Raw genomic sequence first — 24,375 nt, 5'->3', positions numbered from 1 at the left:
AAACTTGCATATCTTGCAGAAGTCGCTCCAGGGTTCATAGCACAGAACTGAAGCACTAAAATAGATCAATGGGCATAAAGGCAATTAAAATAAAACCACATGAGGAATGGGAAGCTGTTATGGATGGTTCTCTCCAAGTATAAACACTGATGAATGTGCTCACACCCTGCATGAAAAATCAGTAGATCAACACATCAAGATGAGGAGAAATATGTCATATCTGGACTGAATGAAGTGTCTGAACCAGGTAGGCAAAATGAAGCAAAGGGCCAGGCAGAGGGTCAGCCAGGGAGGAGAGGTGGTAGGACACATACAAAGACAAATGGGAAAAAAAGCTGTTAGAGTCTTTCTGGAAAGTACAACTGGCAAGAGAAAGCAATTAGGCTGAGGTTGACTCTGAAAAATCATGAAGCAGGTAAGCAAAATGGCTGGGTTATGGCTACGGTAATCACTGGGATTGTTCCCAAAGGGGCACTGAGTAATGCCAACAAGAGGTTTGCTGCCAATGGCTGCCTTTTGACAAAATAGCTCCAGGATTCCCTTGACAGTTTTATCTCATCTGGACAAGTACTGTTGCAAGTGACCTGGAAGGAAGAAAGAGACAATCCTGGATTGGGGCAGGATGGGAGTGGAGGTTCTTTAGTCCTTTAGAACAGAAATACTCCAAGACAAATTCATGTTGGAGGTGGGGGTAGGACAGGCAGCATGCCTCTTCCAGGATGGCCAAGGACTTTTCATGGAAATCTACTGAGCACTGAAACCTCTGTATCCTTAGCATCCTTTGGCATAGAATATTGGTCAGAGTCCTGATTACTACCACCACCATCCTCCACCCCTTATCTAATATACATTAGGTGGGGCAGGGCTTTAGTAGAGTAGAGGGCACAGGATTTAAGTCTATACTAGCTGAGGTCAATAATTGAGTGTTGGGTTTCTGAGTATACTCTTTAAGACCAACCCTCTCGATGAGTAAGATATTAGAAGTCCTACTGCCAAAGCTGAGATTCCATTTTGGCACAGATTCTTTTGAATACTGCATTTTCTAAGAATCTAGGAGATGAAGGAGATGAAGGCAGTGGCTTTCTGGGACATGTGATATAAAGCTAGAGAAGCAGTTTCATCCCACAAACATTTATAAAGCACTGAGCTAAGAGATACAAAGATGAGTAATTTATCTAGATGAGCTCCTTGAGGCTAGGGTCTGACAATAGAACCTGCAAACAACTGCCAACGTGGTTGATGAGCTTCACAACAGGATTATGTAAGGAGAATGGTGAGGGCACAAAGGAGAGGAATATCATTTTTACCTAGGAAATAGAGGAAGGACTTCAGGACACCTCAGCACAGTCTTCAAGGATAAGTAGGATAAGGAATTGAGAAAGGCTGCATGTTATAAGACACACACTGGGCAATTTTGATGAAGACAGCATCTCAGAACATGTCCCCCTAACTTTTAGTGCTCAATATGCAGGGGAGCTATTGGGCTACTTATTCAAACATCTCTAGACCTGTGGTTTTGATCTTGGCTTTGGCATGTGGAAGGAAGAGAAGCCATGACAAGTATGCTATATTTCATCTTATGAGATGGCCTAAGACATAAGAATGGTGAGGATTAGGGAATACCTTCAGTAAAACCCTAGCCAACCAACATCATAGTCACATCTTCTATAGAAAAAGTCCCCCTGCCCAACAAAAACAAATTCAAAAATAGGAAGCTACCCTTGTTCCAAATGCATTTAAATCAACACAAAGATACAGGAAGCATAAAAAAGTAAGGTAATGTGACACCCTCAAAAGAACACAATAATTCTTCACCAATAAATCCTAACCAAAAAGAAATCCTTGAAATGTCAGATAAAAATTCAAAATATTGATTTTAAAGATGCTCAATGAGATGCAAAACAAATCTGAAAATAAATATAAGGAAATCAGAAAATCAATTCATGATATGAATGAAAAATTAACCAAGGAGGTAGACATCTTAAAAAAATTCTGGAACTGAAAAATTCATTTAAGGAATTACAAAATATATTCAAAAGCTTCAGTAATAGACTAGACTAAGCAGAAGAAGGAATCTCAGAACTTGAAGGCAGGTCTTTTGAAACAATACAGTCAGGCAAAATATAAGGAAAAAAGGATGAACAAAGCCTTTGAGATATTTGGGACTATATAAAGCAACCAAACTTACAAATTATCAGTATTCCTGAGGGAAAAGAAAGACCAAAGATCTCTTTAAGGAAATAATTGATGAAAATTTCCCAAGTCTGGCAAGAAATTTGGACAGATCCTCCAGATACAGGAGGCCTAGCAATTTCCAGAGAAATACATTGCAAAGAGGACTTCACTGCAGCATATTATAATTAGACTGTCTAAAGTAAAAGTGAGCCAGGTGCAGTAGCTCATGCCTGTAATCCAAGCACTTTGGGAAGCTGAGGCAGGTGAATCACTTGAGTCAAGGAGTTTGAGACCAGCCTGGGCAACATGATGAAACCCAATCTCTACCAAAACAAACAGTACAGAAAATCAGCTGAGTGTGGTGACACATGTCTGTAGTCCTAGCTACAGGGAGGCTGAGGTGAGAGGATTGCTTGAATCTGGGAGACAGAGGTTGCAGTGAGCTGAGATCGCTCCACTGCACTCCAGTCTGGGTGACAGAGCATGACCCTGTCTCAAAAAAATATAAATAAATAAATAAATAAAATAAAAATGAAAGAATTTTAAAATCAGCAAGAGAAATGCATCTAGTCACCTATAAAGAAAACCCCATCAGACTAACAGTGGATTTCTCAGCAGAAACCTCTTAGACAGAAGAGAATTGAATGACATTTTCAAAGTGCTGAATCACAAAGAAAAGAAAATGTTGACCAAGATTTTTATATCCAGCAAGAATAAGCTTCATAAATGAACAAGAAATAAATTCTTTCCCAGACAAGCAAATGCTGAGAGAATTTATCATCCCTAGTCTGGCCCTACTAGCAATGCTCAAAGGAGTCTTAAACATGGAAATAAAAGGCTGATATTCACCATTATGAAAACACAAAAGTATAAAACTCACAGGTCTTATAAAGCAATCAAACAAAGGATTAAGAGAAGAGAAAGGAATGAATGGCAACAAGAGAGAATTCCACCAAACCACAAAGACAGAGAAAAAGAAAAAAACAAAGAATCTAGAAAATGACAACATGACAGGAACAAAACCTCACATACAAATATTAATCTTGAATGTAAATGCATTAAATGCTCCACTTAAAATATATCGATTGTCATAAAGGATTAAAAAAAGATCCGGGGGCGGAGCAAGATGGCCGAATAGGAACAACTCCAGTCTCCAACTCCCAGCGCGAGCGACACAGAAGACCGGTGATTTCTGCATTTTCAACTGAGGTACTGGGGTCATCTCACTAGGGAGTGCCGGACAATCGGTGCTGGTCAGCTGCTGCAGCCTGACCAGCGAGAGCTGAAGCAGGGCGAGGCATCGCCTCACCTGGAAGCGCAAGGGGGAAGGGGATCCGTTTTCCTAGCCAGGGGAACTGAGACACACAACACCTGGAAAATCGGGTAACTCCCACCCCAATACTGCGCTGTAAGCATACAGGCATTCCAGGAGAATATATCCCACACCTGGCCGGGAGGGTCCCACGCCCACGAAGCCTCCCTCACTGCTAACACAGCAGTCTGCAGCGATCTATCCGCAAGGCAGCAGCGAGGCTGGGGGAGGGGCGCCCGCCATTGCTGAGGCTTAAGTAGGTAAACAAAGCCGCTGGGAAGCTCGAACTGGGTGGAGCTCACAGCAGCTCAAGGAAGCCTGCCTGTCTCTGTAGTCTCCACCTCTGGGGACAGCACACAGCTGAAGACCAACAGGGGAAGTAGCGGGAGCCGGTGCAGACGCGAACGACTCTGTCTGACAGCTTTGGGGAGAGCCGCGGATCTCCCAACGCGGAGGTTGAGATCTGAGAACGGACAGACTGCCTGCTCAGGTGTGTCCCTGACCCCTGAGTAGCCTAGCTGGGAGAAATCCCCCACTAGGGGCAGTCTGACACCCCACACCTCACAGGGTGGAGTACACCCCTGAGAGGACACTTCCAAAGGAAGAATCAGACAGGTACACTCGCTGTTCAGCAATATTCTATCTTCGGCAACCTCTGCTGCTGATACCCAGGCAAACAGGGTCTGGAGTGGACCTTAAGCAATCTCCAACAGACCAACAGAGAGTCCTTCTGACTGTCAGAAGGAAAACTATCAAACAGGAAGGACACCTATACCAAAACCCCATCAGTTCGTCACCACCATCAAAGACCAGAGACAGATAAAACCACAAAGATGGGGAAGAAGCAGGGCAGAAAAGCTGGAAATTCAAAAAATAAGAGCGCATCTCCCCCTGCAAAGGAGCGCAGCCCATCACCAGCAACGGATCAAAGCTGGTCAGAGAATGACTTGGACGAGAGGAGAGAAGAAGGCTTCAGTCCATCAAACTTATCAGAGCTAAAGGAGGAATTACGTACCCAGCGCAAAGAAACTAAAAATCTTGAAAAAAGAGTGGAAGAATTGACAGCTAGACTCATTAATGCAGAGAAGATCATAAACGAAATGACAGAGATGAAAACCATGACACGAGAAATACGTGACAAATGCACAAGCTTCAGTAACCGACTCGATCAACTGGAAGAAAGAGTATCAGCGATTGAAGATCAAATGAATGAAATGAAGCGAGAAGAGAAACCAAAAGAAAAAAGAAGAAAAAGAAATGAGCAAAGCCTGCAAGAAGTATGGGATTACGTAAAAAGACCAAATCTACGTCTGATTGGGGTGCCTGAAAGTGAGGGGGAAAATGGAACCAAGTTGGAAAACACTCTTCAGGATATCATCCAGGAGAACTTCCCCAACCTAGTAGGGCAGGCCAACATTCAAATTCAGGAAATACAGAGAACGCCACAAAGATACTCCTCCAGAAGAGCAACTCCAAGACACATAATTGCCAGATTCACCAAAGTTGAAATGAAGGAAAAAATCTTAAGGGCAGCCAGAGAGAAAGGTCGGGTCACCCACAAAGGGAAGCCCATCAGACTAACAGCAGATCTCTCGGCAGAAACTCTACAAGCCAGAAGAGAGTGGGGGCCAATATTCAACGTTCTTAAAGAAAAGAATTTTCAACCCAGAATTTCATATCCAGCCAAACTAAGTTTCATAAGTGAAGGAGAAATAAAATCCTTTACAGATAAGCAAATGCTTAGAGATTTTGTCACCACCAGGCCTGCCTTACAAGAGACCCTGAAGGAAGCCCTAAACATGGAAAGGAACAACCGGTACCAGCCATCGCAAAAACTTGGCAAAATGTAAAGACCATCGAGGCTAGGAAGAAACTGCATCAACTAACGAGCAAAATAACCAGTTAATATCATAATGGCAGGATCAAGTTCACACATAACAATATTAACCTTAAATGTTAATGGACTAAATGCTCCAATTAAAAGACACAGACTGGCAAACTGGATAAAGAGTCAAGACCCATCAGTCTGCTGTATTCAGGAGACCCATCTCACATGCAGAGACATACATAGGCTCAAAATAAAGGGATGGAGGAAGATCTACCAAGCAAATGGAGAACAAAAAAAAGCAGGGGTTGCAATCCTAGTCTCTGATAAAACAGACTTTAAACCATCAAAGATCAAAAGAGACAAAGAAGGCCATTACATAATGGTAAAGGGATCAATTCAACAGGAAGAGCTAACTCTCCTAAATATATATGCACCCAATACAGGAGCACCCAGATTCATAAAGCAAGTCCTTAGAGACTTACAAAGAGACTTAGACTCCCATACAATAATAATGGGAGACTTCAACACTCCGCTGTCAACATTAGACAGATCAACGAGACAGAAAGTTAACAAGGATATCCAGGAATTGAACTCATCTCTGCACCAAGCGGACCTAATAGACATCTATAGAACTCTCCACCCCAAATCAACAGAATATACATTCTTCTCAGCACCACATCGCACTTATTCCAAAATTGACCACATAATTGGAAGTAAAGTACTCCTCAGCAAATGTAAAAGAACAGAAATTATAACAAACTGTCTCTCAGACCACAGTGCAATCAAACTAGAACTCAGGACTAAGAAACTCAATCAAAACCGCTCAACTACATGGAAACTGAACAACCTGCTCCTGAATGACTACTGGGTACATAACGAAATGAAAGCGGAAATAAAGATGTTCTTTGAAACCAATGAGAACAAAGATACAACATACCAGAATCTCTGGGACACATTTAAAGCAGTGTGTAGAGGGAAATTTATAGCACTAAATGCCCACAAGAGAAAGCAGGAAAGATCTAAAATTGACACTCTAACATCACAATTAAAAGAACTAGAGAGGCAAGAGCAATCACATTCAAAAGCTAGCAGAAGGCAAGAAATAACTAAGATCAGAGCAGAACTGAAGGAGATAGAGACACAAAAAACCCTCCAAAAAATCAATGAATCCAGGAGTTGGTTTTTTGAAAAGATCAACAAAATTGACAGACCGCTAGCAAGGCTAATAAAGAAAAAAAGAGAGAGGAATCAAATAGATGCAATAAAAAATGATAAAGGGGATATCACCACTGACCCCACAGAAATACAAACTACCATCAGAGAATACTATAAACGCCTCTACGCAAATCAACTAGAAAATCTAGAAGAAATGGATAATTTCCTGGACACTTACACTCTCCCAAGGCTAAACCAGGAAGAAGTTGAATCCCTGAATAGACCAATAGCAGGCTCTGAAATTGAGGCAACAATTAATAGCCTACCCACCAAAAAAAGTCCAGGACCAGATGGATTCACAGCTGAATTCTACCAGAGGTACAAGGAGGAGCTGGTACCATTCCTTCTGAAACTATCCCAATCAATAGAAAAAGAGGGAATCCTCCCTAACTCATTTTATGAGGCCAACATCATCCTGATACCAAAGCCTGGCAGAGACACAACAAAAAAAGAGAATTTTAGACCAATATCCCTGATGAACATTGATGCAAAAATCCTCAATAAAATACTGGCAAACCGGATTCAGCAGCACATCAAAAAGCTTATCCACCATGATCAAGTGGGCTTCATCCCTGGGATGCAAGGCTGGTTCAACATTCGCAAATCAATAAACGTAATCCAGCATATAAACAGAACCAAAGACAAGAACCACATGATTGTCTCAATAGATGCAGAAAAGGCTTTTGACAAAATTCAACAGCCCTTCATGCTAAAAACGCTCAATAAATTCGGTATTGATGGAACGTACCTCAAAATAATAAGAGCTATTTATGACAAACCCACAGCTAATATCATACTGAATGGGCAAAAACTGGAAAAATTCCCTTTGAAAACTGGCACAAGACAGGGATGCCCTCTCTCACCACTCCTATTCAACATAGTGTTGGAAGTTCTGGCTAGGGCAATCAGGCAAGAGAAAGAAATCAAGGGTATCCAGTTAGGAAAAGAAGAAGTCAAATTGTCCCTGTTTGCAGATGACATGATTGTATATTTAGAAAACCCCATCGTCTCAGCCCAAAATCTCCTTAAGCTGATAAGCAACTTCAGCAAAGTCTCAGGATACAAAATTAATGTGCAAAAATCACAAGCATTCTTATACACCAGCAACAGACAAGCAGAGAGCCAAATCAGGAATGAACTTCCATTCACAATTGCCTCAAAGAGAATAAAATACCTAGGAATCCAGCTTACAAGGGATGTAAAGGACCTCTTCAAGGAGAACTACAAACCACTGCTCAGTGAAATCAAAGAGGACACAAACAAATGGAAGAACATACCATGCTCATGGATAGGAAGAATCAATATCGTGAAAATGGCCATACTCCCCAAGGTTATTTATAGATTCAATGCCATCCCCATCAAGCTACCAATGAGTTTCTTCACAGAATTGGAAAAAACTGCTTTAAAGTTCATATGGAACCAAAAAAGAGCCCGCATTGCCAAGACAATCCTAAGTCAAAAGGACAAAGCTGGAGGCGTCACGCTACCTGACTTCAAACTATACTACAAGGCTACAGTAACCAAAACAGCATGGTACTGGTACCAAAACAGAGATATAGACCAATGGAACAGAACAGAGTCCTCAGAAATAATACCGCACATCTACAGCCATCTGATCTTTGACAAACCTGAGAGAAACAAGAAATGGGGAAAGGATTCCCTATTTAATAAATGGTGCTGGGAAAATTGGCTAGCCATAAGTAGAAAGCTGAAACTGGATCCTTTCCTTACCCCTTATACGAAGATTAATTCAAGATGGATTAGAGACTTAAATGTTAGACCTAATACCATAAAAACCCTAGAAGAAAATCTAGGTAGTACCATTCAGGACATAGGCATGGGCAAGGACTTCATGTCTAAAACACCAAAAGCAACGGCAGCAAAAGCCAAAATTGACAAATGGGATCTAATTAAACTAAAGAGCTTTTGCACAGCAAAAGAAACTACCATCAGAGTGAACAGGCAACCTACAGAATGGGAGAAAATTTTTGCAACCTACTCATCTGACAAAGGGCTAATATCCAGAATCTACAAAGAACTCAAACAAATATACGAGAAAAAAACAAACAACCCCATCAAAAAGTGGGGAAAGGATATGAACAGACATTTCTCAAAAGAAGATATTCATACAGCCAACAGACACATGAAAAAATGCTCATCATCACTGGCCATCAGAGAAATGCAAATCAAAACCACAATGAGATACCATCTCACACCAGTTAGAATGGCAATCATTAAGAAGTCAGGAAACAACAGGTGTTGGAGAGGATGTGGAGAAATAGGAACACTTTTACACTGTTGGTGGGATTGTAAACTAGTTCAACCATTATGGAAAACAGTATGGCAATTCCTCAAGGATCTAGAACTAGATGTACCATATGACCCAGCCATCCCACTACTGGGTATATACCCAAAGGATTATAAATTATTCTACTACAAAGACACATGCACACGTATGTTTATTGCGGCACTATTCACAATAGCAAAGACTTGGAATCAACCCAAATGTCCATCTGTGACAGACTGGATTAAGAAAATGTGGCACATATACACCATGGAATACTATGCAGCCATAAAAAAGGATGAGTTTGCGTCCTTTGTAGGGACATGGATGCAGCTGGAAACCATCATTCTTAGCAAACTATCACAAGAAGAGAAAACCAAACACCGCATGTTCTCACTCATAGGTGGGAACTGAACAATGAGATCATTTGGACTCGGGAAGGGGAACATCACACACTGGGGTCTATCATGGGGAGGGGGGAGGAGGGAGGGATTGCATTGGGGAGTTATACATGATATAAATGATGAATTGATGGGTGCTGACGAGTTGATGGGTGCAGCACACCAACATGGCATAAGTATACATATGTAACAAACCTGCACGTTATGCACATGTACCCTAGAACTTAAAGTATAATAAAAAAAAAAAAAAAAAAAAAAAAAAAAAAAAAAAAAAAAAAAAAGATCCAACTAGGCCGGGTGCAGAGGCTCACACCGATAATCCCAGCACTTTGGGAGGCTGAGGTGGGTGGATCACAAGGTCAGGAGTTTGAGACCAGCCTGGCCAATATGGTGAAACTCCATCTCTACTAAAAATACAAAAATTGGCCGGCCGTGGTGGCACATGCCTGTAGTCTCAGCTACTTGGGAGGCTGAGGCAGGATAATCACTTGAACCCTGGAGGTGGAGGTTGCAGTGAGTTGAGATTGCACCACTGTACTCTAGCCTAGGTGATACAGTGAGACTCCATTTCAAAAAAAAAAAAAAAAAAAAGATCCAACTATACACTGCTTATAAGAAACTCACTTTACTTGTTTACTTGTAGAGACATGTGTAGACTAAAAGTACAGAGGTTGGAAAAGATATTCCATACAAATGGAAATCAAAAGTGAGCAGAAATCACTATACTTATATCAGATAAAACAGACTTTAAATCAAAAACAGTAAAGACAAACAAAGTCATTATATAATGATAAAGGGATCAATTCAACAAGAGACTATAACAATTTTAATATATATGTACCCAACACTGGAGCACCCAGATTCATAAAACAAATATTACGAGACCTAAAGAAAGAGCTAAACACCAATACGATAATAGCAGGGGACTTCAACATCCCCCTCACAGCATTAGAGAGGTTGTTGGGACAGAAAATCAACAAAGACACATTGGACTTAAGTTGGACTTTAAGCCAAATGAACCTAACAGACATTTACAGAATATTCTACTCAACAACTGCAGAATATTCTAATTGTTCTTGATCGGTAGCCTCAAAGTCTTATGTTATTACTTGGTTGAAAAACCAGTGGATAGTCATAATGGAATCAGTGACTACCAGTGGCAACTGTACTTGGTCATATTTTTCACCAAATCCATCACTATTAGGGAACATCCTGAGTTGGCTTTGCTTATGAAACAAAAAGGACATGGGCAGGATGATTCTAATCTAAGATATAGCCTGAGCTATCGATGGCTTCTTCAGTGTAGGGATACCACAGTAGCCCTCTAATTCATAGATTTATTCAACCCTGCATAGATGCATGTAAGAAGACCTTGAAGTTTAAGAAAAGGGAAAAGAGAAGCAAAGACAGCAAGGGTGCAGTCTCCTCATGGAGGAAGATAAGGACCCTTAAAACCCACCCCCAAATCAAAAGCAAGACTAAGGGTAGGAAGGTGGAAAGATTTTCACATGACTAGCCACTAATAAAGTCAGGAAATATTCCATAACACATATTCCCTGGACCTTCCTCCCTCCATGACACTGAATATCAATGGGCTCTGCATTAATTCCTACCCTTGTTGCTCACCACATCAACAATGAGAGTGAGCATTTGATCAGTGACAGAGCCTTGGGCACAAATAAGCAATGTCTCTTGACCTCCTTAATTATATCTAAAATGTTTTATCATCAATATCTCCCTTAGAATAATCTATGCATAACTGCCAGTCACCAGTCACTTTAATCATTCAAAAGTCATTAGAGCAATCAATGGCAAAAGGAAAGATAATACAACACAGGCCTCTCAAGGATTCAATTTCAACACAGGCTCTTCAAGGGTTCTTCTGATTTAAGCTATCACTACTAACGCACACAATTGACCAAAAACAATATTAGTAATTATGACAATGGGACTACACTGAACATGAAATTAACAATTCAGTGGCAAAAGGAAAAAAATAGGAAAAAGCATAGCAAAGGTATTCAAGATTATGAATGATCCCTTAGCCCTTTCCAAAAGAAACAATTTTAAAAATCTGCAAATAATCACCTCCAGGTGATTATGTAACAGAAATGAAAACTAAACCTGAATTTAAAATCAGAAAAATGCAAGACATACTTTATAAACTTGGTTTCTTTCCCATATATTAGATGTAAGCATAATGGAAGAAAAAATAACATATCCAAATTCTCCTCAATGAGCAAATATTTACAGCGCCTGGAATTATTATTATTATTATTATTATTATTTTTTTTTTTTTTTTTTTAGCAGATGCCCAAATAGAAGGATGCCATGTTACACATAATGATTTAACAGAGTAAATGCTCTCTTGGTTTAAAGTGTCTCTAAGAGGAATCAAAGGATTAAAGAAGGACTGATTTACAACACAGGCGGAAAAGCCCATTACTGTATGTCTCCCTTTTATATCATTTCCCTAATGATAACCTGGAATAGTAAATCAGACTAGTATTGATTCGGTCTCTTTTCTGCCCTAATTACGGCTTCTTCTTGTATCTTAGAAGAGGCTTTGAGAGGTTCCCCACTATTGTGAATCACAAACTGAAACCTCCTTATATGTATAAAAATCTCTAAATTTGCATTTGCTACCACATCACAATGTTTTCCATTTTGTATATCTTCATTCTCCTCCTTCAAATTTGTTTTTAAAAGAACAGCTTTGAGACCGGGCGTGGTGGCTCACGCCTGTAATCCCAGCACTTTGGGAGGCCGAGGCAGGCGGATCACGAGGTCAGGAGATCGAGACCATCCTGGCTCACACGGTGAAACCCCGTCTCTACAAAAAATACAAAAAATGAGCAGGGCCTGGTGGCGGGCACCTGTAGTCCCAGCTACTCGGGAGGCTGAGGCAGGAGAATGGCGTGAACCTGGGAGGCAGAGCTTGCAGTGAGCCAAGATCATGCCACTGCACTCCAGTCTGGGAGACAGAGCGAGACTCCATCTCAAAAACAAACAAACAAACAAACAAACAAACAAACAAACAAAGGCTCATATCTGCTGTGTCTCATTCATATGGTTCAATTCTCTGTACAAAAATGCTTGATGATCTCATTGTGCATCTAAACATAATAATGTCCATTCTTTTGAATAGTAAGATGATGTATCTTTGTACATTAGGATAATCTTCATCATTAGGGGAAATACTCTGAGTTGAATTTCTAATAATGGTGAAAATATGTAAAGAAATGTACATATGCATATATTCATCCATAGTCTCTCATCTGACACCCCTCCCACCAATTTTGTCAACAGCTCCTGTAGGTGCACAAGATAAGTAGCTGGCTCTGGGGTAAAGCAAAAGATCATTGAATAAAATAAAGCCAAATAAGTAAAAGGAGAACCAAAAATATGTCCTTGGACACATTGAAACCATATTCTCTCCAGCTCTTCTGGCCACACACATACACATGAACACTAGACAAAGAAGGTCATTATATAATGATAAAGGGATCAATTAAGCAAGAGACTATAACAATTCTAAATATATGTATGTGCCCAACAATTAAACATTCCCAGCCAGTGGAGCAGAAACCTCTTCTGTTGCTCCTCACACTGAAGACCGACCTTTTATCACAAACCCAGAACCACAGAAAACCTCACTGCTAGGTTAAACAACACTTTGGATGAGGAAACCACCTTTAGAGCAGAGTTTATCAAACTCTTTTACAAACAGTCACTAAGAAAAGGTTAAGATTCTGTTTTTCACGTGTTTTAAGTTAGCATTCAAATTTTTTCATCATAATTTTAATTGTGAAGGCTGTAATTCTGGAATACTGGAATTATTAAAATTTTCAATTAAAACATATCACTCTCGAAATTTATCTCGTGAATATGACAGCAATTTGAAAAACATCTTCATCCATCAAAAAAGGTGAACAAACTCTTCTTTAACAGTAAAAAATGCTGTATTGTTATTTTTCTCCTTGAATTTATTATATTTCCATTCCATTTTCCCCAAATAATTTTCTCCAATATATTTTAATGCTAGAAAGCCTTTTATTAATCTCCATACTATACTTCTCTCTTAAGAAAAAGTATGTATAAAGTAATTTTTAAAATATTTCCTGTAACCATAAGGCTTTAAAATGTTCAATTATAAGCAATCATTACTAATGCACAAAATTGGTCCAAAGAACATTAATAATTATTTATCAAATGTCAATATGGTTAGCATGGAAAATATACTTTTATTAAAAATAAATTTCTAAAGAAATGGAGTTTGTTTATATTTCCCCCAGCTAGTTCATATGCCTATGGAGAAGTATTTTTTATTGCTATACAATAAGGTAGAATTTAGCACAAATTCCGTATCAGTTCTTTACCTTTATAGTTGTAAGTAGTAAGAAACCTTGTTTACATAAATAATAAGGGAATGAAGGAGACATCATCAAAAAAAATCTTTTCATCTATCATCTTATAGTTCCTTCAATATTGCTGAAAGTCAAGAAGTTAAAACTACCTAACTTGAAAAATGATGTGTTTCTTGGTCGTTATAATCACTCCCTTTACCTGTATGGACACCAGTATTTTCATAGTTCTTTGTGGGTGGGACAAGATCTCTGTACCCCAGGGCGACACACTACTGTAAGACACAGGTGGGTAACAGGTGTGGTTTTCTCTGTCAAGCAAGAGCAGAGTGACCGTAAAAGGTGAGGTGGAAAAGGAGACGTGGCAACGTCAGTTTTGAAGCAAATCAGTTTTAAGAAACGGAACTTAGAGAAGTTCGGAGCCAGGAAATTGCCTTCTTTAAACTATCCATGCCTTCACAGCTCATAGAAAGTCCTCACATCCTCCTATGCTCTGGACACTCCAGCTGTACCACCTCTCCACTAGACAAACATGTTGTTGCCAAACATTCTGTTCATGTATAAGCTTTGTACACACAAAAATGTACTTAGTTTAACACATAGATTCCCTTACAACATGTAAACCTACAGGTTTATGCAGCTACTACAGGAAAAGTAATGAATTTTTTAAAAAGATAGAAATATAAATTTTGTTCAATCTACTTAAAAAGAGAGAAAATATCTAATCACCGTATGCTGAGAACATAGAAACCACACTCAACAAAGGGTTATGGTCCAATATATTTTATAATCTCAAAGAAAACCCTGGAAACAGCCCAAATGTTATTAAACAACAGGAAAACTGCTAAATGAATTATGCTACAGCCATATAATGGAAGTATATGTAACATTTTAATTTGAAGAACATATACTGGCATTAGAAAATATTCTATATGGTATTGAGTAAAAAAAACCAAGCAGGCAACAAAGTCGTGAATAAAATTTTATATTAATTTATAAAAATATATGCATATAGAAAAAGACATTTAAGAAAATCTATTAAACTTTTCAGTGATCATCCTTAGGTGATAAAGTTATGAACAACTTTCTTTTTTATTCTATTGTTCTTTCCAATTTTTCTACAGAGGGCAGGCATTTCTCCCCCAGTGAGGGTTGGGGGAAGGCACAGGGGGAGGTGAACAAGGTGGGGAAACAGGCTCCCTATCTCTGGGCTGCTGCATCTGGCTGTGGACTTCACAACCGGTAAGATGATGTTCATCCAGGGTTGCCAAACAGAGCTTAAATCCACACTACCTGGTATAGGGGTGCATCCCCATCAGAGGGAGTACAATTTTCTTCCTACTCCTTCACATACGTTTTGATCATGTCTCTCCTTGACCAACTTGATCCTTTTACCATGGACTTCCATGACTGGTTCCTTTAGGTCACTGATTTCATTCCCTCCACAGACAGGTGAAGCGAATGCAATTAGGTTCATATCATGCTAACCTCATGAAATATCCCAGCTCATGGGTGCAAGAAAGCCTTTAGTCAGCAAGTAAAATGCTATGCTATGGTTTGAATGTGTCCCCACCAAAAGTAAGTGTTGGAAACGTAATCCCCAATGCAACAGTATTGGGACGTCAGGCCTAATGAGAGGTGATCTGGCCATGAGGGCTCTGCCCCATGAATGGATGAATGCGGTTATGACAGGAGTGGGGCTTTGTTAGAAAAGGGTGCATTCAGTCCCCTTCTCTCTTCTCTGTTCCACCCTCTTTTTGTCCTTCTACCTTTCGGATGATGCAGCAAGAAGGCCCTCGCTAGATGTGGCCCCTTGATCTTGGACTTCTCAGCCTCCAGAACCATGAACCAATAAACTTCTGTTTGTTATAAATCACCCAGTCTGTAGTATTCCATTATAGCAGCACAAAACAAACTAAGACACACTGTAAATCAATGTGGTTATCTGGGCCTTCAATGGGCAATATTGACTTCTGTGATATTATACAATGTCCATGTCCTACCTCAGTACATGTGGAGGGATCTTGACAATGGTATCCAAACCACCCAGAGTTTCTGCAAAAGAAAAATTACAAAGTTAAAAATAAATATTTAAACACTGAGAATATACACTGTACATGAATTTCTCTGTTAGTTTCTCTTTTCCCCAGGAATTCCTCTAATTATAAACTAGTCAATTCTCAATTATCTGCATGCACATCTTTCATATTTTAAAATCCTTTTCCCTTGAGAGTCCCAGAGATTTCCCTGGACCTTGCAAACTACTGGGGAGGGAAAAGTTAAAAATTAGGGCACATTTCCCTATACAGATAAAGAACAAATAGTTAAATTCCTAATCTGAACCACTGAATCTAGTTACAACTGACTAAGATACTATATTCTTGTAATAAAAATAGAGAAAGAAGAGCTGTGTCCTTGGAAATACTGTTTCAATATCCTTACACAATAATTCATACTTGTGAAAGACTTTCAAATTCACAAAGCACTTACACAACATCTCATTATTCTCACACACATTTGTGACATGTTAGATTAAATTTTTTTTTTTAATTACAGTATAGTTAGGATATCGATTGGAAGGCTCACATCCAAATCTCGTTAATCCAACCTGGATGTTCAACACTTTACCACTGTTTGTGGATTTTTCACACTATTGATGCCTCCAATTTTAGAGATAATGAAAAGCTCACCAGTCTCTTCCCCAAAAAACTGTACTATTTCAATCCTTCCAACTTGTCTCCAGTCTTGTAGCTCAAATTGTGTTAACCCCTTTCTTCACTCCTAAGAGTCAGCAAGCCCTGTCTATCTGAATTATTTTCACTGGGGAAGGAGAAACGTCTCTTCCCACCTTGCTCAGAGATCAGAGAGAATAACAAACATGAAATATATATATCAGAGACTCAAGGCTAAGGACAGGCCTGATAGGATCTGGGCTTGATGTGGCCAGTGGAGCAAAAGAGTGGATTTCAGAAAGACAATCAGCAGAACAGAAAGATGAGTTCAGCAGGGTTCTTGGTATCATGAAGACAAGGCCAATGGAGGAAAATAGGACTGAAGTCAATACCTAAGATAAGACAGGATGACAAGAAAGGGAAGCCCTGAGATGCAGGTACAGGAAGCAGCCACAGGCTGCTTCAAAGGCCACACAGGCCAGCGCACCCCACCACTTAGCACAGCAGGGACTGGCACTCAGGACAAGCCGATGCTGCTGCCCAAGGAGAGGCAGTGACAGTGAACAACCAGATCAGCATGGTTTTCCCACAGGACAGAGGGATATATAGTCAACTAAGGCTGGGTAACAGTGCCCAGCTCTATAAGGCTAAGAGCAAGCTAGAAGAAAAGGAAAAGAAAAAAGGCAGTCACACAGCAGCGACTGTGAAACTACACCTCTAAGTGCAGTGAGACTCCCAGGCACATGGGATAAGTGTGGAACCCAAGGCGAAGAGCATCCAAGGTCAAGGTCAAGGAGAAAATGGCCTGCAGCTTTGCGGTAAGCACCCATGACAGAATGGTAGCTGGGGAGAGGGCACCATGGAAGCATCAAGAACGAAAGCAAAGTTAACCAGGTTCCAGTCCAGCTCCGCTCCAGCTTGTGACGCCGTGGGATCGGGGCAGGTCACTTATCCTCTGTAAGTTTCAGTTCCCTCATCTTTAGAAAGAAGACAATGACACCTTCCTCCTGGGATGCTTGTGAGGAACTGACAGGATCATGATCATAAAGGGCCTGACACGGTTCTTAGTTGCCAGTGCCAATTCCTGTCTCCCTTCTTTGATTCTCTCCCTAAATACTGGACCAGGTCCTGGGCTAGGGACCCAGTGGTGAGAACAGACATGATACGTGAATTCATGGAGTGCACATTCTCATTTCAAAGCATGATAGATGCCAGGAAGGAAAAGACAGGGAATCAGGCAAAAGTAGAAAAGCAGGTCCTACTTTGGACTGCGAGGTCAGGGCTTCCTGCTGGGGGTAATGAGACCATAAATGATTTACTTAAAGTAGATAAGGAGGGTCACTCCAAGCGGAGTGAATAATAAGTTTGAAATGCTTGGAGAATCCCAACATCTTCCCTGACTCTGTCCTGCCACTTCAGTCCTAGCTGCCACCTTCTATCACCTGGATGACTATACCAGCCTCTGTCCTGAGCTTTCAGCTTTTGGGCTTGCCCCTGAAGCTGCAGTCTCTGCTTAACACAGCAGCCTGAGAGACTCTGTCAGGACCCAAATGACAGCATTTCCTCCACCCCAAATGACTCCCCATCTCATCCTTAGAGAGCCCAACAAGGACTTTCATGATCTGGTCCTCACTTCCTACTTCTCTCCCCTTGCTCCAGCCCCCTGACTCCTTGCTCTTCCCTGAAGCCACCAGATAGATGTTTTCCCAACTAGGAGCCTCCCTTTTAGTAAGGTTTTCCGTGAATACCCTATTTAAATGGCAATTCCCCCTTTACTCCAAGCACCTCCTATCTTCTTCACCATTTTATGTTTTCCCTTTCTTAGCTCTTATCACTCTCTTTGCTGTCATGTATATTTTATTTATTTATCTTGATTATTGGCTGTCATCTCTCCAAGAGTCTGTAAACTCTTGGATCTTTTTGCCTGTTTTGCTCACCATGTTATCCCTAACACTTGGAACAGTACCAGGCACGTAGTAGGTACTCACCAAATATTTGCTGAATTAATGAAGTAAGAGGGAGCACAGGGTAGCTGAGTAACTGAAAGAAGATCAGTGTGGCTGAAATTCAGAGAGCAAGGACCCCTCTTTGTCATGAGGGTTTCAGTGGGGAATGACCCTTCTCTCCCATAAAGGTCTCAGAGGGGGATGACCCCTCTCTCTCATGAGAGTCTCCATGTGGGATGCTCCTCTCTCTCATGAGGGTAGTATAGGACAAGGTTGTGGGGCAGGTAGGAGCCAGGCCATGTAGGGGTGGACAGAACACACTAGGGACTTTTGTTTTTATCCTAATGGGATGCTATTCAGTGTTTTAACATGGCATGTCATGAAAAGATTGGGGTTTTCCAAGGTGACACTACTTGGGAAAAAGAACTTGAGCAGACAAGGAAGAAGCAGTTAGGAGGCTGTTGCAGAAGTCCAGATCAAAACAGAAGGCAGCTTATTCTGGAGAGCTGGCAACAGAGGTAGAAAGAAGTAGATAGCCTTAACATATACTTAGGAGGTAAAAATGAGTAGAGCTTGGGCGACGGACTAGGTAAAATGGCAAATTACAGAAATGTATCAAGGATGACTCTAGATTTCAGGTTAATGCAACTGGACAGGTGATGACATCAACTGATCATTTAGAAACACCAGAGGTGAGTGAGATTTGGCAGTGAGGTAGAGGTGGGGAAGAGCACAAGGTCACTTTGAGCCTTGTTGAGCTGAGTGCCTGTGAGCCATTCAGGTGGAGATGTTCAGTAGGTAGCTATGTTGCAGGGTGTGGGTTTCAGAGCACTGGTGTCGACTAGTGATATAAACGTGGGCATCACATTCACAGAAATGGAGCTGAAGCCAGGGGTATGTGTGTGTGTTCAACTCCAGAAGAGCTGGGAGTAAGAGATGAGGGCTCAAAGTTATCCCTTGAGAAACTCAAATATTTACAGCTGGGGAGAGAATCTGGAGCTGTCAAAGGAGACAGAGTGGCTCAAGAACCAAGATAGAGCTGGTAGGGTGTGGTCATAGAAGTCAAGGTAAAGCAGGTGCCCAGGTGTGTCTAGTGTCACCAGGAGGACCTGTGAGATGGGAGTGAGAATGGTCTGCCAGCTGGACGGCTGTATGTTACTGTTCCTCAGTAACTGTGAGTTGGTGGGATAATGGAGGTGAAAGGCATATGACAGCAACATGAAGACGGAGTAGAAGATGAGAACACACATACAATTTCTACACTTTTTAGGGAGTTTGGCTGTGAAGTAATAACCTGTGCCTGGAAGAAAAAGCAGGTGGGTAGATAGAGGGAAGGCTGCTGGTTGGATAGATGTACCCTCTTCTCCTACTTGGCCTTCGTGCCTCTAGTTTCTTTCCTCGCTACTCCATTTTCCACATCTATTCTGCATAAGGTCCCTGATAGACATAAAATACTAAAAGTAGGACTTGGTTGCTTCCAACTTTCCTGTTCTGCAATTCTATTTCATCCCATCACAGCCTAGCTCACAAGCCCCCAGGACTGCCAGTTCCGGAAGTTCTTTCTGCCTTTCCCCAAGCCAACCCTCTATCCAATTCATTCCTTTCTACTCCCTGGCCAGGCCATTCCTCACCAACAAAAACAACCAACCAGGTAACACTAACTAAAGAGAAGATACATACATATGCCTTGTTAGTTATTCTACAGCCATTAACACTGATTTTCAGAGAAGTATCATGACAAAGTAGACAAAGTAGAAGAAGATGTTAAAGTTAAAAAACACACGACAATATGCCATATGTGCTATGACCTTTTGCAAAGGGAAAGACTCCAAAATGTCAACAGTGTTATCTCTGGATAGGGAGACTGCAGATTATTTTAATTTTTTCTTTATGTGGTTCCATTATTTGCAACATTCTAAAGTGAACATATATAACTCTTATAAATAGAAAAAGATGAATATTATTTAAAACTCAAGCAAGCAGTTAAAGTATTGATTTACTTATTGAATGTCTGCCTTCCACTATAGGTGCAGAAGCAACCAAAGAAGCATAAACGGCAGTCCCTGTACTAAAGAGCTCACTACACTGTTGACACGTATTGTTTTGATTGACCAGTGTCCGTTCCCCTGGCTTCTGAAGAAGCATCCTAATTATACTTCCAGGAAACCATTTTCCCCAGCTCTGAATTTCAGTGGAACTTGTAGCCTAGGCCTAAAGAAGTTATTCCCTTCCATTCTTTGACTAGAGGACTGGTTCAAGGATACTCACATGAACCATCAGGACAAAGAGAACAAGGGAAACCAAGGATCGAGCAGGAGTGACTGGAAAAGTCTACTCTCTTGATATGATCTAAATATGGTGACGATCATCTATCTCAAAATGGCCTCAGTGAGGAATGATGCCTCTCTCCCTTGAGGGTCTCAGAGTGAGATGACCCCTCTCTCCCATGGGGGTCTCAGTCTCAGTGAGGGATGACCCCTCTCTCTCATGAGTGTCTCAGTGGGGAATGACCCCCTCTCTCCTGAGGGTCTAAGTAAGGGACAATCCCTCTCCCATGAGGGTCTCAGAGGGAGATGACCCCTCTCTCCCACGAGGGTCTCAGTGGGGGAATAACACCTCTCTCCCATGAGGGTCTCAGTCTCAGTGGGGGATGACCCCTCTCTCCCATGAGGGTCTAAGTAAAGGATGATCTCTTTCCCATGAGGGTCTCAGAGGAGAATGACTTCTCTCTCCTATGAGGGTCCCAGAGGGGGATGCTTCCTCTCTCCCATGAGGGTCTAAGTGAGGATGACCCCTCTCTCCCACAATGGTCTAAGTAGGGGATGGCCCCTTGCTCCTATGAGGGTCTAAGTGGGGGATGACCCCTCTCTCCACAAGGGTCTCAGTGGAGAATGACCCCTCTCTCTCATGAGGGTCTAAGTGAGAGATAACTTCCCTTTAATGATGGTCTAAGTGGAGGATGAGCCCTGTTTTCCTGGGATGGTCTAAGTTTATTGTTGCCTCTTTTCATGAAATGGTCTAAGTGTGTTGATTCATGAGCCCAAAACCGTGGAGACCCATGCAGAGCATGTCAGTCAACCCACAAAGAGCAGGACCCACAAAGAGCAGGACAAGATCCCTGAAACAGTGTCTAATTCCTAAATCACAGCTATTCTTGCAAGGGGTATTTTAGTTAAAGGAGTAAATAAATCCTGTTTTGTGTAAGTCAGTTTAAACTAGTTTTTTTGTCTCTTGCACCCAACATATTTGTCAATTATACTGCCCATAAGAGCCTACCTGTGCACACAATCAACTACTATCCAAAATAGTAGGTACCCTAAGAGAGTCATGAAGGCAAGGATCTGAAGCCAGACAAGCAACTGATCCTATTGAGGAGCTCAGAGAATGTTTCCTAAACAAGTTGGACCTTGCACATTCTGAAAAGGGAATCCCGACAGAAGGACTAGCATGAGCAAAGGCAAAGAGAGAAGTGTGCCACACAGCATGTTCAACAAAGTGCTGCAGCTGACTGCCACTAGATGGTTGAATCTTGGTTGGGGAGTGACAAGAACAGAGGCTGGGGCTAGATTCTGAAGAGCATTCTGAGGAATTTACACATTAATCTAGAAATAAATTATGGGGGTTGAAGAGTGACAGGTGTTTTGTATTCTAAACAGTGATGGGCAGTGGAAATGGACTGGAGTGGGAAAGACAACAGGAAAACCTGTCTCTATGCCTTTGTTCATGTCTCCAGCATGCTCTTCTAACAAATTCCTTATAGGGGACATTTTATTCATCCATATATCCCACTGCTCAGTACCAGGGAGGTCTTAATAAATGTTTGCTAAATAAAGAAGCAAAGGAAAGAAGGAAGTCATAGCTTCCCCATTCTTCAAGTGAAATCTGCTTCAAAAGCTCCACCAGCTCACACCAATTCTCCCCCAATCCATGGGCCCCATATTTATCCTCCCTTCTTTGACTTGTTTTGCTGGTTTGGTCAATCCAACTGCACAATGAATGCCCTGCACTATTATTTAACTATTTCATGCACTTCTGTCTTGTCTTGCTAATTACAGAACAATCACTGGGAAAGGAAGCACATCCACTCAGGCTGGTTTTTTTCAGACTTGACTCGAATAATCTACCTGCCTCAATGCTCAGCCTCCCCAATGGCTTTAAAGGACCTAAACTCAGCAACGTTGTGGTTTAACTTAATAAGACGTTGATGTCAGTATTCAAACTTATTAAAATACTAGATTAATCTCCTCCTCCCTGTTTATCTAACTCTGCCTAATTTGCAGCAAAATAATAACGAATGCTAGGAATGGCATGTTTAAAGCACAATTGGGCCCTGCTTTATCATGTTACCCAGCCATCTGTGACCCTTCATTAGAGGCATTTTGGAATCTAGCTTTGAACCACTCTGCTGAATGACAATGGCAACGCAAAAATAGTACTGTGGCTTTAAGAGCCTTGCTGCTCTCTCAGATTTCTGGTCCATTTTTCTCTAACAGTAAGCTAAAATGGTCAAGTGCTGGTTCTACCTACAAGACAAACTTCCTAGGCAATATTCTAGACAATTTTGTGACGATAGGCACAGGTTAAAAAAAAAAGATGCTGCTATAATTGTCTGTACACACACCCAAACATGTGAATTAAGACCATCTACATATTAAGAGTCACCTAAACCACTCAAAATTTTACATTTAGTGGAAAGCCTGCTAAAGGCTCTTCTCTATCTCAGGCTGCATCAACGCACACACAGTATCATGACAGACAGCGATGGTTCTTGGTTGCAAGGGAAAGGGAGTCAACTTCATTTTTCAATTGAGTGGCAACTGAGACATCACATCAGGCTCCGGCAAGGCAAAGCGAGGAACCCGCAGAGCTAGCTGCGCTGGCTTCTTCTTGGCCTTTCCTTTCTAAAAAGCAGCACCACCACCCGAAGTATGCTTCTGAACTATATGCATTACCATTCTGACCATTTTGATTGCCCAAACCCAGCCTAATTGAAATGTCTTTCCGTTTTTTTCCGCTGCTGAGTTCTGCAACCTGAGTCTGAAGAGAAACACAAATTTGCTCCCTGGAACTTATTTCAATGCTAGCACAGCTCATAAACCTAAAATCCCACCTGTCTGAAGGGCAGACCACAACAGAATTGCAGAGGTAACATGATCCCCGCCCGCATGTTGTTTTTCAAGTGCAATAACCATGAAAGCTAACACTTAGCAAGCTGACCTCTATCAGGAACACCAAACTAAATAAGCCTTTCCTTCCTGGTTCCACTCGCCAAGGATTCGACATCGGGGTTGTTGGTTTAACTTCCCTCTTCCCTAGAGGCGCTTCGCTATCAGGCCCCAGGTTTCGCACCGGCTCCGGGCGGGTCCTGCCTAACTCGGCGATGGGGAAGCATCGTCCCCAGCGCCGGGACCGGGAGAAGGGGGCCGCCAGGAGGGGAGGACAGCGGTTCCCGGGGAAGGTTTTGGAGAGTGAAAGAGACCGGAGGGGAGGCGGCTGATGTCCACGCCCGAGCCAAGACTCTCAAATCCCACATCAATTTCCCGAGGCGGCTCTCGCAATCGCGCGAACGGCACCCATGACCGACGCTCCGCGAAAGCCCCACGAGCGGAGGCGCGGGTTCAGCCCCGGCCGCGCGGCCCTCCCTCCGCGGCGAACAGGTACCGGGCGCTTACCCAGGGCCCAGGTGCAGCTCTCCTTGATGGCTTTGTACTTGCTCCCGGACGCCTCCTTCTGCAGCTTCCTCAGGATCTCTTCCATCTTGACCTTCCAGGCGCCGGGCCGCCGCCCACAGGGAGAGAAGCGCGGGCGAGCCGGGCCGGGGACGCCGCCGCTGCCTGGCCCTGGGCGCCTAGGAGGCCGCCGCGCGCGCCCCCATGCCTCCCCGGCACGGCTGCTGATGAATCACGCCCGCTCCATGCCGCGGGCCACGTCAGCCCCGCGCCCCGCCCGCCGCCCCGCCCGCCTGGGTCAGGTGCGCTCCGCTCGGCCGCGGCTGCGGGCTGGGGCTGGAGAGTGAGGCTGGAGGCCGCTGACCTGACCGCCGAGGCAGGCCCCGCGGGCGCCGTGCTTCGCGGAAAGGTGGGGACGGATGTCCGGAGCTGGCTCGCCAGCCGCCAGGAGGGAGCGCCTGCTCAGCAGCGGGCGGCGGGAAGCAGGCGGGGAGGGGCCTCCCCGCGGT

At 42.4% G+C, this 24,375-nt stretch overlaps 1 protein-coding gene across 1 annotated transcript in view; it reads right to left on the bottom strand.

Annotated features, from left to right (window-relative positions):
- ARFGEF3 (ARFGEF family member 3) overlaps nt 1–24,127 on the bottom strand; it is a 193,345-nt gene extending 169,218 nt beyond the window's left edge. Inside the window, 2 exon segments of the mRNA XM_010379500.2 lie at nt 15,583–15,634; nt 23,870–24,127. Coding sequence (XP_010377802.1) covers nt 15,583–15,634; nt 23,870–23,954 — 137 coding nt within the window. The 5' untranslated portion in view covers nt 23,955–24,127.
- Between the last annotated feature and the right edge of the window lie 248 nt (nt 24,128–24,375).

The sequence above is a fragment of the Rhinopithecus roxellana genome, chromosome 4 (assembly GCF_007565055.1).
Source record: "Rhinopithecus roxellana isolate Shanxi Qingling chromosome 4, ASM756505v1, whole genome shotgun sequence".
NCBI classification, from domain to species: Eukaryota; Metazoa; Chordata; class Mammalia; order Primates; family Cercopithecidae; genus Rhinopithecus; species Rhinopithecus roxellana.
The sequence above is the reverse complement of the archived record's forward strand: the minus strand, read 5'-3'. Positions and strand labels throughout refer to the sequence as shown.